General features: G+C 41.6%; 1 protein-coding gene across 2 annotated transcripts in view; it reads right to left on the reverse strand.

The window, feature by feature from the left end:
* The window catches only part of HPSE2 (heparanase 2 (inactive)), a 572,092-nt gene extending 567,352 nt beyond the window's left edge, over positions 1–4,740 (reverse strand). For both annotated transcript variants that reach the window (XM_060126534.1, XM_060126532.1), the window contains exons 1-2: positions 4,451–4,740; positions 1,409–1,566 (exon numbers count right to left, since the gene is read on the reverse strand). In XM_060126534.1, coding sequence (XP_059982517.1) covers positions 1,409–1,566; positions 4,451–4,740 — 448 coding nt within the window. The remainder of the gene's footprint in view (positions 1–1,408; positions 1,567–4,450) is intronic.
* Between the last annotated feature and the right edge of the window lie 12,993 nt (positions 4,741–17,733).

Raw genomic sequence — 17,733 nt, forward strand, 5'->3', positions numbered from 1 at the left:
TCCGAACACAGAGCTGACAGTGACCCTGGGAGCTATAAAGCCCCAGGTCAAATTACCATCAGAGCTGCTGTTCAGGATTATCTTTTACCTTTCAGCATTTTATGATGAGTGACAGCAAAATCTACTGGCAATCCACATTTTTATAGCAATGATATTTACCTTTGAAAAGATGTAGCCTTAAACACCTACACACTTTGCCAATGCTGTAAAAGAGTAAGTCTAATTCAGGATTCAAACTCAAGAAGCCTCAGTCTTGCCCTCTTTCTCCAGTCTGGCACTTTAAAAAAAAGGTTTCTCAGCCAACCTTGAAATAGATCCAAACTCTCCAGAATTCCCATTCAGTGAAAGCCCCAGAAAATACAAGGGCTTTTCCTCATTTTGCTGATTTATAAGGACAAGATGTAACAAAATCCAGGGAGCTCTGAGAACATGTCCCTGAGCCCTTTAAAAATAAAACTGTAGCTCATGTATGAGAAGGGACAACAGGGCAGAGATAGCTCTCCAGGAATGGACGCTAATGCCTCTTCTACCCAATCTAAACAACCTCAGTGGGTGAAGACCCATCAATTGCCACCTTGCCCATTTGAAAGAAACTCTGTTCCTCTACCCACACAGCAAGTTCATAGTTATTAACACCAAACCCTCTAAACAATTTTCTTAAATACCATTTTCATTTTTCCCTAGTAAAAATGAGACTGTTCAAAGACTGTAAAAAGATTGGCCTCTCACACTGGAATAGGATCTGGCATTTTCAAAAGCCCTTCCAACACTTAACTCATCTGATCCTGGCAGGAAAGGCTGGCATTTATAATCCCATTTTGAAACTGAGAAAAAAAAAGTGCAACTCTGAGACTGCAACTCTGAGATTAGGCAGTCTAAAGAAGAACCCACTGTGAAAAGTTTCAAACCTTCCCAACAATGGACCAATCTAAAAAGGATTATTCCAGAAAACTTTAGAGTGGGATTCAAAAGAGGCTGAAGCCCTCCGTAGCCTCATCTCAGCAAAGCAAAGAATAAGAAAAACAAAAAGGCACTTCCTTTAATTTTAGAAAGGAAACGTGACCCTGCCCCTTTATGAACCTGACTGGATTTTCTCAAGAAACCCACTGCACCTTCTCCCTATAGGACTAGCCAGTCATAAGTTTTGGCTACTAGTTCTCGGCCTCTGAGACTCAGCCACCGAAGAAAGGCCAGCAGCCTGGACAAGGACAACCTGATGAGCCCCCTTTGTGTAATCACGTCAGGAATCCCACACTCCAGTTTCCCCTCGCCTACAGCTACCAGTTTTTCAGGTGAGCTTCAACCTGGCCCTCCTCCAAATCTGCACCCCACACGCACACATACCGATTGCTGGCTCCCACTCCCCAAACTTCCCCCACCCAACAAGAGTGGGGAGCAAGTTTCTCACCATCCTCATAGTTTTTGAGATAGTAATCCGGGCCGGGGCCCCCACGGCTTTTTGCCGGGTTCCTCAGATTCTGGAACTGCAGGAAGTCGGTCCTTTTGCCCCCGAAGCGCAGAAAGGCAGGTGAAAGTCCCCGGGCCAGGGTCACCAGACGCTTGGAGCTGCAGGGATAGAGAAGGAGAAAGGAAAGGATCCGGGGGACAAGCGAGAGGATGCGGGGCACCAACAAGGCCCTCTTCCCACTCTCTGTGGAGTTATGCCTGGCGCCCCAGTCCGCCCATTCTTGGGCCATGGGGCTCCGGGAGCTACGCCTCCCGCGCCCAAATGGTCGTGGCCCCCTCCCTCAGGCACCCCGACGATGCTCACCAAAAGTAGTATTTACAAAGAGTTAGAGATTGTGTTTGTTAATAGTGTGTGCATAAGGTGGGGGGTGCCCTTCTGCTGAGAACACGGGACAAAGGCGCAGTTGCGGGGCTTCTGCCCCTGCCTGAAAAGCTCTCCCGGAGGAGACGCGCAGCGCACGGACCCCGGGCTCCGACTTTTGCCAAACTTCTGGGCTGAAAGACGGGATCTGCCTCCTCTGCCCCAGGGGCATCGCAACCTCCATGGAGAAGGTGAAACCCGCCTTCTTTCTCTCGGATCATGCACCTGAGGTCAAGTTAATTTTTTTTAATGCCAAAGCTGATTTTCCTTTTCCACTACCTTATAACAACTGTATGCATCTCCCAAATCCCTGAGCAAGAGAAATTCCCGGGGTAAATTCTTGCCTTTCTGAGAACACTCCCCAGCCCCGCCTTGCACAGTAAAAGCAATGCCTCTTTGGCCCCTGAAATAATTCAGCCCGATCTCAGGAAAGGTAACGTTCTCCTCTCCACCCCCCGGGTTGGGCTCTATCATTTTTCCTTCCCACTTGGGGCCATTTGGAAGCTCTGAGGAAAATGAAGTTTGCCGAAATGTGGAACCTGCGCGTAGTAGGAGACTCGAGGGGCATCAGAATACTATTTACACCTATTTAGGTTCAGGATTTCCATAAATAGGTTTTTCAAAAGCCAAACGCTGCTAATTCGGGAAGGGGTAGAGAAGGAGCAAACAGATGCTCTTAATGCTAAGGGCATCAGCTGTTAAGTTCGGGGTCTCTACGTTATTTTTAACGCTTTGCTGCTTCAGGTTCTGAATATCCAATCCAAATGGTACTAAAGAGTATCTTAAAGGCGGTGGATAAGAGAAAACAGAGAAAAAAACAGACTCCAGTTTTAGAGTTTCTAACAAAAGTCGTGGCCGCCTGGAGAAGTCCAGTAGCCGCCGGAAGGATCGCTTGGCCGAGGACTCCGGCACTGCGTTACCCGGCGGGCGCAATCGGCCGTCGTGTGGGCCCACGGCGGGCGAGGAGACATCCGAGCGAGTCCGGCCCAGCAGAAACGGCGTTTCCAACAACCTTCCAGCCGGAAACCTGCACAGCCAATGCAAATACGCCCCACCAAGGCTTCTTCCCCGAAAAGCCGCCTTCCACAATCTTTTCTGCGACAAGCATTTAGCGAGAACATGAAAGTTTGTTGTTGTTTTTAAGGTCAGAAGCAAAAGAACCCCGAAGGAGTCCGCGTAGCTAGAGAAGCGCCACGCATGTGGGGCGTGTAGTCGCCCCCCGCCTCCCGGACGAGCTCACAGACGCGCGCTGCTGCACGGAAGAGCTTCCGAGGAGGAATCCGGCCGCGCAGAGCTGTTCCCGCCCTCCCAGTGGAGGCGCGGGCAGGAACCAAAACGGCCTCGGCGGCGGCCACAGCAACCACTCAGTCCTCCCGCAACGCTCGCTCCACGTGGAAGAAGCGCCCCACACAGCGCCTCCTGCTACCTGCCGCGTCCGCTGACCTGGCCGAGGCTAGGGAAACCTGGAGAGCTGGGGGGCGGGCGCACGCGAGAAGCAAAGTCGAATTTCTCAGAGTGAAAGATACTCAGGAAAGGCGCGGCGGACGCGGCCTCAGAACAGAAAAGTGAGACTGAGAGCTCTCGGAGCTCTTCGAGGGAGCCCACAGCTGAGGCTCCAATTTGGAGGGAAATTTTTTTAACTCAACACTTGGATTCGACATTGTAGACTTTTTTTTTTTTTTACCCTGCAACTCTGTCCCTGTTGGGAAGGGATCGTGGTTGCCTTACTGCTGAACAGTAACAACTGGGGAGAGGGTGAGCCCAATTAGAGTCCAAGCCCTAGAGTAATGCAGGGTCCATGATCACAAAACTCCCGGCTTCCTAATCCACCAGTGCTGGATTCAGATCTCCGAAATATCCCCGGGGTACTTCTAGGACACTTTCTGCTCTTCTTATATACGCTATGACCGGAGCGAGGACTTTTTTTTTTTTTCTTTAAAGAAAAACTAAACTATGCAGTTATCGCAGGAGATTTAAGGAGTAGGGACTGGGGGGGGCATAAAAAGTATCTTAAAAAGTCCTGAAGTCTGGAAAGGACAGCGGAGGATATAAAATTAAAAATCCGAACCAACTTGCCCACCGCTCAAGCCTCTGCTTAGATTCATTTTCTGTCTGGGAGTGGGAGAGAACTGACGGAACGATCTTTCCGTGGAAAATTCCACTTTCGTGCGATCCCCGCTTAAACACTCACAGACACACGCAGACAGGCAGACACACACACACACACACACACACACACACACACACACATCCCTCTCGGGTCTTTGTTGTTCAAGACCTTTTTCTTCACTTTTGTAACTGCCCTGAACCTCTTCTTTCTTTTCGGAAGTAGACGGGGAGGCTAATTGTGGATATATGTAAGCACAACACTTTTTCAGTCATAACTGGTAAGTTTCTGAAATGCCTTCTGCATTGCAAACATGTGCATCTTAATAGAAAACACTGCTTTTCTCAATCACCAGTTACAGCCTCAGCAAATATTCCAGGAGGAAGAAAACCTTTCTTCTCTTTGAGAGATCCGCTTGGCTTTTTTTTCTTCTTCTTCCCCCTTTGGAATGGGGGGATAGGAAGGGGTGGGGGGTGCTACTTTAAAAAAAATGATCCATGAAGCCCCTGCCTTACCTTAAGAAATCCAGCCAGCCATCATGAATGATGGACGGATCCAGCTGCAGAGAGAGGAAGTTCTCATTGACTGTCCTGACTGGGTTCTTGGTGCTCACATCAAGTAGAATCAGGGTCTTTTCCTTCAAACCTGGAGCTCTGTCTACAGGCAAGGGTCTCCTGTCTCCAGCTTGGGAGGAAAGGGAGAGATGGAGCAACAGAGCCAAGATGAGAGCCACCGGGGCTAGGCACGCGGGGGGGCGGGAGTTGCTGGAGGGCATGGCTTCAGGAAAGGCACAGAGCACCCTCATTAAATCCCTCTGATTTAAACCTCTCTTCGTACAGGGTCTCGCTGGTGACTAATTGTCCATATCTAAAGTGTGTGTCTGTCTGCCTTTTTCCCCCCTTTTTTCCCCTTCCTTTTTCCCCCCTCTCTCTCGTTTTTTTTTTTTTTTTTCTCTTCTTCTTCAGTGTTTTGGTGCTGGTGGAGCGAACTCACGCCCCTAGCCAGCCTTCTCAGAGACTCGTGCCAAGAGTACTTCACCAGCACCGCCCCTTTAAGAGATTTCAACTGCAGACATTTTTTAACTTTTTAAAGGTAAGGTGAGGCGGGGCGGGGGAGGGGGGAGTAAGAGGAAGGGGTGGCGATGTACCCTCCTGATTTAACCCTCTAGGGTCGGGAAGCGGACGGAGGGATCGAAACTGTACAGTTTTAACATTTGGGGTACCGGGCGGGACGTCTTGTTTTTACTTCCCTCCCGGCAAGGCTCTGGGGAGAGCAGTTCTAGCTGCGACCCCGACGCAAAAGCCTCTGCGCCAGTTCTGGGCGTGCTGGAGTAGGGTCTGCACCAGTCGCGCGCCTATTTGTCCTGACAGCGTCAAGGAATGTCGTCTGCTCCAGGCCCTTCCCTTTGGGTTGAAGCAGTGAGAGCAAGGCTGGTTAAGTTGCAGAGGGGTCCTGCGGTGGCGACTGTGATTCCTGCCAAAGCACCGAGGGCAGACGGAGACTCCATGGACGCAAGTATGGACCTCTGCGACGCGCTGGGCAGCAACACAGAAGCCGCCCTCTGACCTGACAGGGCCCAGAAGGAATACACAGAATGACCAGGTCAAAGGGTTTATCCGCCCGTAGGGGAAAAGGGCCCAGGCTGCGCGTGGCTCCGTTCTGCCTGCAGCTGAGGCGAAAGTGTCTTGGGGGTTCAATACACGCTGACTTAGGCCAAGTCAAAGCAACCCTGTCTGTCCTTGGCTAGTCTGGGCGGCGCTGCGCCCATCTGAGCCACTGCTTGCCCACTGTACTCCACTGCAGCAGCAGAGCTACCCCCCCGCCCCCGCCCAGACCCTCCTCTAGGTCACCCTGGGCTTATCCCTCCCGAGGGGAACTGCGCCTTTCTGGTCCTGGAGAAGAACAGAGTGATGGGTTTTCAAACTCGGCCCGGAGCCGAAGCCAGAATCTGCCCACACGTAGCTCCTGGATGCTCGAGAAGAGCCAGGAGCTGCGCGATGCACCACCCGCCCTAACTCATGGATCCCCCACCCACAGCACCTCTCAGATCGAGCCCTGGGTCCCCAATTAAAGCGTGGGAAAGAGGCCAGGCCTGGTTTGCTGCAGTCACATCGTCGGGCTCCACTTTCAGCTTATTTCTGGAACAAAATGGGGCTTCTACTTGGCAGATAAAGAGAACTACTTTATGCAGTGTGGGTACGCAGGAGCCTCCCAGGGCCTCCTGATATCAAACAGGCAAAACTCTTAAAATGCAGAGCTAAGGTTTCCCCCAAGGGTTCGTGAGCCAAGGGCAGTATCACAGCCACAGAAAAACACTGAAATGGCAACCTGCCTCTCCTTCCCTCCCCTCAGATAGGATTAAGGAATCTGAAAAGGACTGGAGTAGATGACTTTCAACTGAAGTTCCCCGAGGAGCTTCTACCAAACTAAGCAACCAGGAAATACAGAGCTCAGGTTGGGTTAGACGGGGAAGTGCCATGAAGACCTTCTAGAAGGTCTCCATAAAATGAGGCCAAAGGAGAAAGAAAACCCAAAGCATATTATTTAATGATTTTTAAAACCAAGATGTTAATATACTGAAGAATTAGATGTGGGCTCTGGCCCTAACGCCTGCTTCGTTCAGTTTCTGAAAACTTCTAACATACCTAGATCCTCTAAAATATGTGTGTGTTTCTGTGTAGGGGTGTGTGGTATGGTGTGAGTTTCAACAGAAATTATTGTATTTTTTAAATGTGCACTGAGCACCACCTAGAGATGGTGACAGCCTGGGGAACAAAGGTTTTTATTTATCTTTGTATCGCCAGAACCAGGCACTTAGTAGGCATTCAATAAATGCCAGTGAGCTAAATTAATGGTAAATCAAATCATGCTCAACACACTAAAATCATATACTGCTCTCAAGAAGAATGTGAAAATAAATACATACTTTTATCTGTCACAGTAAACTGCTAGGTTCCTGTTCAGTAAGTTGTTTTCCCAGTTATTAGCATTTTCCTGGTTATCTCCTTTAGGAAATACTTATCTTGCAAATTCAGAAGCCATTAGTTCATTGCTTATATTCAAAATTAAAACTAATTACATATTTCTAACAAGGAGCCAGATTTTCCAAGGGCCTAAACACCCTCTGGATTACAACTGAATGTATTTTCAGAAGCCACATTAATTGCAACCAGAGGAAGACCACCTGAATGAAATAAAGACGTCACTCACCCACTAGATGTCTATAATTAATGTGCCTTTCAAAAATACCTACTCTTGTGACTAAAAATGAACTTGGGTATAATGAGAATCTGCTTAATTATGAATTTTATCCACAGTTTTTGCTACTAACCTAACCATTCAGTAATTTTTTGGTGGCCTAGTTAAGTTACTTTAACCAGTATTTAATGTTTTCACCAGAACCTGTATGTAGTATAAAAATCAAACCCAATAAAACAGTGCTTTTTTCCTAATTCCTGATGAAAACCATCTCTCTAGTCTGGCCACTGAAATTCTATAGGCATGTCCAGCCTCAGAACATCAAGGCAAATAGAGTGATTCAGTAACATTTAAGGAGTTCCAGATAGCCCTGGTTGACTCTGAGATGACCTGATTGTTTTGTCCTTTAGTCTGGTTTGGGTGTAGTTCTCCAATGGGCTACTCTTTACAAATAGGACCTCCCTCCCCATATCATGATTTTTGTCTTCCTCTCATCTAACCCTAAATTATATTCTGTAAGTAGCTTATTATTGTGTATATTAGATTGATGCTTCTATCCTATCTTCTGTGTGCCAGGTGACAACAGTCTGTACCTCTGTTCTGCCTTAGATTGTAATTTCCTAGGGGACAAGAATCAGGCCTCTGTATAAAATATGAATTATTGGGAACTAGATGCACTGAAGTCTCCTTGGAAATGTTCTGCCTGGTGTTACTGAATGGTCCTTATAGATAAATTCTTTTAATATCTAGGAGTCTTAAAGTCCCAGATTTGTAAGAAATCTTGAAGATTAACTGGTCCAGTCATTTCTAGACAATAGGATTTCAAAATAAGTATCAGTGTGGAAGAACTGACATATATTTGCCAAATTTTTATTTTGTCTAGTAAGGACCTTAAATCTGTCAACTACTTAATACTATTTTTTCCCAAAAGAAAAGAACGTTTTAACATCCAAAAAAAAAAAAAACAGCTGAAATATGTCAAAATAAAAAGTGTATAAACTGAATAAATTTAGCTTCATGAAAAATCACTATAATGTTTTATCATTTCATCTCAGAGCAGTGGAAATATGCCAGTGACCAACATGGGTTCTAGGACTGGTGGCTGGGAATAATGATATATCCTGTATTTACGGCCAAATTCTACTTTGTAGCATACAGTGTACATACTTTTTAATGATGGTCATCTTGACTACAATAATTTCTTTCCGTTCTCCTATGCTTTTTTCTCATTTTTAGCTTGTCACAAACTCATTGACTCCCTTTCCTTCTATTAAACATTCAAAGCCATGGTTGTATCTATGCCCTCTTTCCCCTTCTGAGAGAACTATACCTAAATGTCTAATAGCTAGAAAAAAAATCCTTCCACCATAACTGGGACTGGGAAGCATGAAGCTATAGCAGCCAGTCCACTGTGTCATTGCTGCCTGTGTATTTGTCCATGATGACTACTATTTATTGAGATCTTACGGTCCAGGCATGGTGCTCAGGACCATTATCTTACTGATCTTCTTGAATAACTCTGAGAGGTAGATATAATTCATTATTACCACCTAGTTTACATATGAGAAGATGGAGACTCAGACTTGTTAAGCAACTTTCTCATGGTACACAGCTAATAAGTGGCAACAAGGATTGAAACCCAGGGCTGTCTGACTCCAAAGACTATGTCTGTGTTAACCACTACACTCTACTGTTAGGCTAAAATATTGCATTCCCTCTAACAACTTGTCAGCTTGTTCCAACTTTTCATGGGAAAACCTTGGAATAAGAGTTGGAAGACCTGAGTTTAAGTCCTATCTTTGCAGATTCTAGCTTTGTTACCTTAGGTAATTTTTTTTAACTGTTCTAAGTCATAGCTGCCTACTCTGTAAAATTAATATCTTAGAGTAAGAATTGAATACGGTTATGCATAGAAAAAGTGCTTTATAAATCCTAAAATATTATACAGTTGTGCTATTTGTTTCTTGTTAGTTCTTATTCCTTCTCCCACACTTGCCACAAATATATTCCCTTAACTGACAACTGGAGCAAGAATTAAGCTATATATAAATAACTTAGTGACAAACTTGAAACAAAAGGTCAACTCTACCTAATATGTCAATAAATGCAGTAATAAAATGAGTGTGTACCACATATTTTAACCCTGCAGGCTCTTCTGCCTGTGTTTAGCATATGACAAAGGAAGAAAAGTTAAGTAGGTTTTATGTGCCTTCTTCAGTTTTCCACTGGGAGAGGGCAGACAGGAGTGGAAAAAGGACAGTACTGGGAAATGAGAAAGACTGTGTTCTCCATCCTGCTTAGAGGAGCAAGGGATAGCAACACTTTCTCCATATGAAAAGTTGAAGGGGAAGAGGATTTATAACTCTATGATTTTTCTACCTTATTATATAAGAAACTCGAGCTGGATGATTTTTGTTCCCATTGTTACCATCAAGCAGTAAACTTATGTGGGGAAGATCATAACCCTAATAGATGTAGTTGACTCATTAATGAGTTCAGTTTGAAATCCCTTAACATTTTTGGAGGTAGGGATGACAGATATTTGAGAAACTGCTATAGGTAAAAAACCAAGTAACAGAAAAATACATTAAAATTATTCATGTCCTTAGTCACACTCATTGAAGAGATGTCCTGTCTGCCTTTTGTACATTCAGGTAAGTCCTGAAAAGCATCATGTGATACTGGAAATTGTACCAGCTCTGGAGTTCAAACAACTTTGATTAAAACCCAGTTCACAACTTAATGTCTGCTCATGTGAACCTCTGGTGAATAAGTCATTTATTCTTGCTGAGCCCCAATTTCCCCATCTATAAAACATGCATAAATACACTCCCTCCATGTGTGTTGTGAGAATTAAATGAGGTATTAGTTCCTGACACACAGTTACTACTCAACTATCAATGTCACTAATTGGGTTTCACCGTGGAAATAAATATAATTTTCATAGATAAGGTAGGAAGAAATTTATACACCTACATCTGAAATCTAAGGTTTCAAAATAGTATAATAACTTATTTCTATACTATCCCATTTTATGCTCATAGCATAGAAGGACAAGCTGTATCCTCATAATTCAGGTAAGGAAACTGAGAGTCAAAAAACTCAAAATGCCATTTCTTGAAGAACCTGAGACTAAGCCAGCTCTACTGACTGAAAACTAGACTATACTTTTGGTATGTCTGTTATTGAAAATACCTGAGAACTTTCACAGTGAATCAGCTATACATATACATATAACCCCATATCTCCTCCCACTTGCGTCTCCCTCCCACCCTCCCTATCCCACCCCTCTAGGTAGTCACAAAGCACCGAGCTGATCTCCCTGTGCTATGCGGCTGCTTCCCACTAGCTAGATCTAGTTTACATTTGGTAGTGTATATATGTCCATGCCACACTCTCTCTCTTCGTCCCAGCTTACCCTTCCCCCTCCCCGTGTCCTCAAGTCCATTCTCAATGTCTGTGTCTTTATTCCTGTCCTGCCCCTAGGTTCTTCAGAACCTTTTTTTTTTTTAGATTCCATATATATGTGTTAGCATACTGTATTTGTTTTTCTCTTTCTGACTTACTTCACTCTGTATGACATTCTCTAGGTCCATCCACCTCACTACAAGTAACTCAATTTCGTTTCTTTTTATGGCTGAGTAATATAGTTTCCACTATACCACTTTCTTAGTGAGATAATCATAAGAATTAATGCTAAAGGTAATTTCTAAGGAAGTGAAATATATAAATCATATATACTTATCTCAATATACCTCCTATTTTAGTCTCAACATTGAGAAGTTGAGCCTGTAATAAAACATTTGCCTGGAACACAACTGTGTCACACAAGTAAATAGCTATGATTATATTTTCTTTTGTCCCTAGGCTAATGGCACACTTTGACCTTTTTAAATACCCTAATGTACCTAGTTCATAATAATGGGAGTTAAACAAATAATGACAATAGAAAGCTTACCACAGGTTCAGTTCACTCCTCAATAATCAAAATCAGCTGATACACGCTATCTCTACATACTTACTCAGCTGAGTATTTTGCCTCTGCCTGAACTAACATCTAGATCCCTAATTCTTTGGAGTAGTTTTGTCCCCACATAAGCAGATCCAAGTCCTTCCTCGTTGAATGCCGGTTATGCTAAACCTTACCCACCTAAACAGTCAACAAATTTCCCAATTCTTCTACTCGTTTTGGTCACCTAGAGACATTGACATGACGTGACATTTAGAAAGTATGTTTCATTTTCATCAGACACTTAAATTTTAACTTTCTCTTTTGACCTTCTGAAGCCTAGCCATCATAATACTATGTTTAAAAACTTTAAAATGTTTTTCCCTTTCAGAAAGATATAAAATCAATTTGAGGGTTTAGGTCAGTGATTATCAGCCTCAGTCGCACATTACAATCACCCGAGGAGCTTTTTAAAAATACTCATGCCTGGGCCCACCCCCAGATATTCTGGTAATTGATTTGGTTTCTAGTTTCGGGGAGTAAATTTAGTTGATAAGGCATGCCACATTATTTGAATCTATCTAATTTCTAGGTTTCAGATAATGAGGAGCAAGAGTTCAAATACTAAGGGATAATTCAAAAAAATTTTTTTGAATCTATTCTGTTCCTAGTTTAGACAATGCAAGTTCAGATATGGAGGGTCCATCCTCAAAGGGGAAAAATTACGCAAGTAAATACCATATATCCTAGTAGCTTTAGTGGATTCTCAACTGATTATTCCTTCATTCATTCAAGAAATTTTTTCACTTTACAGTACCTGATTGGCAAAATGTGAATATTGGATAACTAATTGTGGATATGGGGAGATGGGAAACTTCTTGCAAGCTGATGCGAGTATAAACTGGTTGAGCCATTCTGGAGAGTGATATGGCAATATTTAGTGAAATTACATATGTGTATTCCCTACAACCTGGCAATCCCACTCTGGGCATAAATTCCCAAACAACTCACAAAAGGCTCATAAAAGGACTTGAATGAGAATGGTCAGTAAAGCACTGATTTTAATACTAAGGAATTTCAGGCACCTAGATGTCCAGCACAAGGGAAATGGACAGGTAAAATGAGGAAGGCAGCAGTTAGAAACGACAAACTAAATGTACATACAACAACATGGATGGGCTTTAAACAGAATGATACATGAGAAACAAACAAACAAAAAAGCCCAGAAGTATAGTTATAGCATTATAACATTAGTGCAAATTAAACACACACAAACGAAACAATATATTTTACAAGCATACAAAAATATCAAAGGACATACATCAAACACATTAGATTTGATGCCTATAAGGTAATCACTGAAAGAGGAAAATAAAACAAAAGGCTTTGCATGGACCAATGTTCACAAACGTTCTCCTGCATTCAAGGCCATTCTTAACCTATTTTCTGGAGAGTGAAAGGGAGAAATATTTATTGAGTGCTGACTATAGGCTAGGTAGTATTGTCTGCCTCCCCACCTTGGGATCCAAAGAATATCTTTGCCCTTGGAAACCTCACAGCCCAGTTGGGAAAATGAACAAGTTAACAAAAATCCAGTTGGTAAGTCCTATAGAGTTTGGTGAAAAGTGCTGTGGAGTACCATAAGAGATTATGACTTAACATTAATTTGTGTTTATATAGGGGTCTATTACTTAATTTATATGTAATTTTCCATCATAATAATGACTGAAATATATCATACTTTAATGAGTTGGGGTTTTGGGGTTTCTTTTTTCCTCTTTCCTCTTTATCTGTTCCTAGTATTGTGTAGTTTCTACTTTGGGACTAGCTAAGGCTTGCCTGCTGTAGAAATGTTGGAGTGCCATCTGCTGGTGGAAATGTTTTATAGTTCCCCCATCTATCTTACAATACATTTTAGAGAACAAAAATGTCACACATATCATATGATATCTGGGCTTGAAGGAATTTTAGAGATCATCTATTTCAGGTCCTTGATTTAGAGATTAGAAAATATCTCCTTACAAGATTTTATTTCATTTAAGGTAAATGTGTGTGTGCATTTTCACATACCTCTTTCATCACCTCTGTGAGCTTCATAGAACTTTGTATAGTAAAGACTCACAAAGCTAAACTATCTTAATTTTCCCAAAGAGATAAACATATAAACTCCTTTAGAGGGGTCCGTAAGACATGTTTAAACATTTATATAAAGCCCATTTCCCAGGAAAACAATCTTAGGAAGGCAGCTTACTACAGTGCCAAACAAATGAGCTTCAAGGTCAGACTTACATTCATCTCAGCTTTACAATTTACTAAGAAGCCTTAAGTTCAACTTCGCTGAATCTCAATTTCTTTATATGTGAAAAAAAAACAGTAATCTAATTTACACGGATATTACAGTAATTTGTGGAGCACATGTAACAATAAAATGCTTAGTAATGTCAGAAAAATGTTTAACAGCTAAACTAAACCCCTAATACTAATTTAAATGTTTCTTAATCCTTCCTTAATGAAGCTAAAAACTGTAAATGGATCTTCCTGTCATTTATATTTTATATTTAATATAAATAATCAGCTGCCTCTAAGATATTTCATACAATTAATTCCCATAAAAATGGAAGGCAAAACTTGTTTTAATAGCTCAGTGGATATCTAGGCAGATCACACTTCTGCTTTAAGGCCTTGCTATTCATAGTGTGGTTCACAGATCCAGCAGCATTAGCATAAACTGGGAGCAATTAGAAATACAGAATCTCGGGCTCCACCCAGACTTACCAAATTAGAATCTACATTTTAACAGGTTCCTCAAGTGATGAAAATTCACATTTAAAGTCTGAGAAGCATTACTTTACAGGACAGCAAATAGAACCTGAGCTCCATTATTTTAGGAGAGGTTGCCAGAACTAGCCCTGCTCTGTTCCTCTTGACTAAATTTATCTATGTTTTAATGTTTAAGTACTGAAACTTCTTCAGTTCTTTAAAATTTTAGTAAAACTCATCTTTGCATAACACAGAGCACTTAACATAGCCCATGGAAAGAAGGGAGAAAGGAAAATATGATACTACTGTCATTAATAAAATGATGTCCCAAAGCCAAAGAACACAGAAATTGAGTAAACACTACAAGCAATATGGAGTTACAGAGTTTCTGTTACTGACAGTGAATAAGCAACTGTAAAATATGGAATAGACCAGTCAGAAATATCATGAAAATTAATCCATACGGATACGTCTACACATCTTTGTGAGAGTAATGATACATGAAGCAGCAATTTCAAACCTAGCAACAGCCAGCACCAGCTTCAGAAAAACTCCCAGTTGCTGAGAAGTCTGAATGTCCAGGTGGTAAAAATCAGGAGATTCATGAAAACAAAATTAGGCATGGTCTACCTGAGCTTTAACCAGATAATCAAAAAACAAGTAATGTGCTACTCATACTCTATGAAGACAAAAAAAAGTTATCAAATATTTACCTAGTACCCACTGTGTACAAGCCATGATAGAAGCAAAACAAAGTCATACAATTAAAGAGGAAGAGTAAGCACACAAAACCATGTAGGCTGAGAAACAGGCAAAAACTGCTCATGCCACAGGAAGACTCAATATGAAAATAAAGTTGAAAACTGAAAGCATTTCCTCTAAGATCAGGAATGAGACAGAGATGTCCACTCTTGCCACTATTATTCAACATAGTTTTGGAAGTCCTAGACATGGCACTCAGGGAAGAAAAAGAAATAAAAGGAATCAAAATTGGAAAACAAGAAATAAAACTGTCACTGTTTGCAGATGACATGATACTATATATAGAAAATCCTAAAGATGCCACCTGAAAACTACTAGAGCTCATCAATGAATTTGGTAAAGTTACAGCATACAAAATTCATATACAGAAATCCCTTGCATTCTGTACACTAAAAATAAAAGAGAAATCAAGGAAACAATCCCATTCACCACTGCATTAAAAAGAATAAAATACCTAGGAATAAATCTACCTAAGGAGGCAAAAGACCTGTATGCAAAAAACTATAAGACACTGATGAAAGAAATAAAAGATGACACAAACAGATGGAGAGATATACCATGTTCCTGGATTGGAAGAATCAATATTGTGAAAATGACTATACCACCCAAAGCAATCTACAGATTCAATGTAATCCCTATCAAATTGGCAGCAGCATTTTTCACAGAATTAGAACAAAAAATTTTACAATTTGTAAGGAAATACAAAAGACCATGAATAGCCAAAGCAATCTTGAGAAAGAAAAATGGAGCTGGAGGAATCAGGCTCCCTGACTTCAGACTATACTACAAAGCTACAGAAATCAAGACAGTATGGTACTGGCACAAAAACAGAAATATAGATCAATGGAACAGGATAGAAAGCCCAGACATAAACCCACACACATGTGGTCACCTTATCTTTGACAAAGGAGGCAAGAATATACAATGGAGAAAAGCAGCCTCTTCAATAAGTGGTGCTGGGAAAACTGGACAGCTACATGTAAAAGAATGAAATTAGAACACTTCCTAACACTATATACAAAAATAAACTCAAAATGGATTAAAAACCTAAATGTAAGGCCAGACACTATAAAACTCTTAGAGAAAAACATAGGCAGAACACTCTATGATATAAATCACAGCAAGATCCTTTTTGACCCACCTCCTAGAGCACAGCAAAGGAAACCATAAACAAGATGAAAAGACAACCCTCAGAATGGGAGAAAATATTTGCAAAAGAAGCAACTGACAAAGGCTTAATCTCCAAAATACACAAGCAGCTCATGCAGCTCAATATCAAAAACATAGACAACCCAATCCAAAAATGGGCAGAAGACCTAAATAGACATTTCTCCAAAGAAGACATACACATTGCCAAAAAACACATGAAAAGATCCTCAATATCACTTATCATTAGAGAAATGCAAATCAAAACCACAATGAGGTATCACCTCACACCAGTCAGAATGGCCATCATCAAAAAATCTAGAAATAATAAATGCTGGAGAGGGTGGGAAGAAAAGGGAACCCTCCTCCACTGTTGGTGGGAATGTAAATTGATACAGCTGCTATGGAGAACAGTATGGAGGTTCCTTAAAAAGCTAAAAATAGAACTACCATATGACCCAGCAATCCCACTACTGGGCATATACCCTGAGAAAACCATAATTCAAAAAGATATATGTACCACAATGTTCACTGCAGCGCTATTAACAATAGCCAGGACATGGCAGCAACCTAAATGTCCACTGACAGATGAATGGATAAAGAAGATGTGGCACATATGTACAATGGAATATTAGTCATAAAAAGGAACAAAACTGAGTTATTTGTAGTGAGGTGAATGGACCTAGAGTCTGTCACACAGAGTGAAGCAAGTCAGGAAGAGAAAAACAAATACCGTATGATAACGCACATATATGGAATCTAAAAAAATGGTACTGATGAACCTAGTGGCAAGGCAGGAATAAAGATGCAGACATAGAGAACGGACCTGAGGACACGGCGTGGGAAGGGGAAGCTGGGACAAAGTGAGAGAGTAGTACTGACATGTATACACTACCAAATGTAAAATGGATGGCTAGTGGGAAGCTGCTGCATAGCACAGGGAGATCAGCTCGATGCTTTGTGATGACCTAGAGGGGTGGGATATGGAGGGTGGGATGGAGGTTCAAGAGGGAGGGGATACGGGGATATATGTATACATATAGCTGATTCACTTTGTTGTACAGCAGAAACTAATACAACATTGTAAAGCAATCATACTCCAATAAAGATATTTTTTAAAAAATGAATTTTACTTTTAACAAAGCTAAGAGTTCACACCACTAAACCAGATTTACAAGAAATGTTAAAAGGATTTCTCTAAGTGGAAAACGAAAGACCAAAAGTAGATATGAAAATTATGAAAGAAAAACTCTCATTGTAAAGCAAACATGCAGTAAAGGTAGGAGATCAACTACTTATAACACTAGAGGAAGGTTAAAACATAAAAGTAGTAAAATAATCTATACCCATTATAAGAAGGTAAGGAATACACAAAACAAAAAGATGTAAAATATGAGACCAAAAACATTAAATGGGAGTGAGGGGGGAGAAGTAAAAATGCAGGGTTGTTAGAATGCATTCAAACTTAAGAAGTCATCAACTAAATACAAATATAAATACAAGTATATATGTAACTCATGGTAACCAGAAGCCAGAAAACTATAATAGATACACACCAAAAAGAGAAAGGAATCCAAATCTTTAGTGTTACTAAAGATAGTCATGAAATCTCACAAGAGAGCAAAAGAAGAAGAAAGGAACAAAAAACTGCAAAAACAACCAGAAAACAATGAACAAAATGGCAATAAGTACATACCTATCAGTTATTGCTTTAAATGTCAAAAGACTAAATGCTCCAATTAAAAGACAAAGAGTAGGGGCTTCCCTGGTGCCGCAGTGGTTGAGAGTCCACCTGTTGATGCAGGGGACATGGTTTCGTGCCCCGGTCTGGGAAGATCCCACAGGCCACGGAGCGGCTAGGCCCGTGAGCCATGGCCATTGAGCCTACACGTCCAGAGCCTGTGCTCCACAACGGGAGATGCCACAACAGTGAGAGGCCCGCGTACCGCAAAAAAAAAAAAAAAAGACAAAGAGTGGCTGAAT

Source organism: Lagenorhynchus albirostris, chromosome 16 (assembly GCF_949774975.1).
Source record: "Lagenorhynchus albirostris chromosome 16, mLagAlb1.1, whole genome shotgun sequence".
NCBI classification, from domain to species: Eukaryota; Metazoa; Chordata; class Mammalia; order Artiodactyla; family Delphinidae; genus Lagenorhynchus; species Lagenorhynchus albirostris.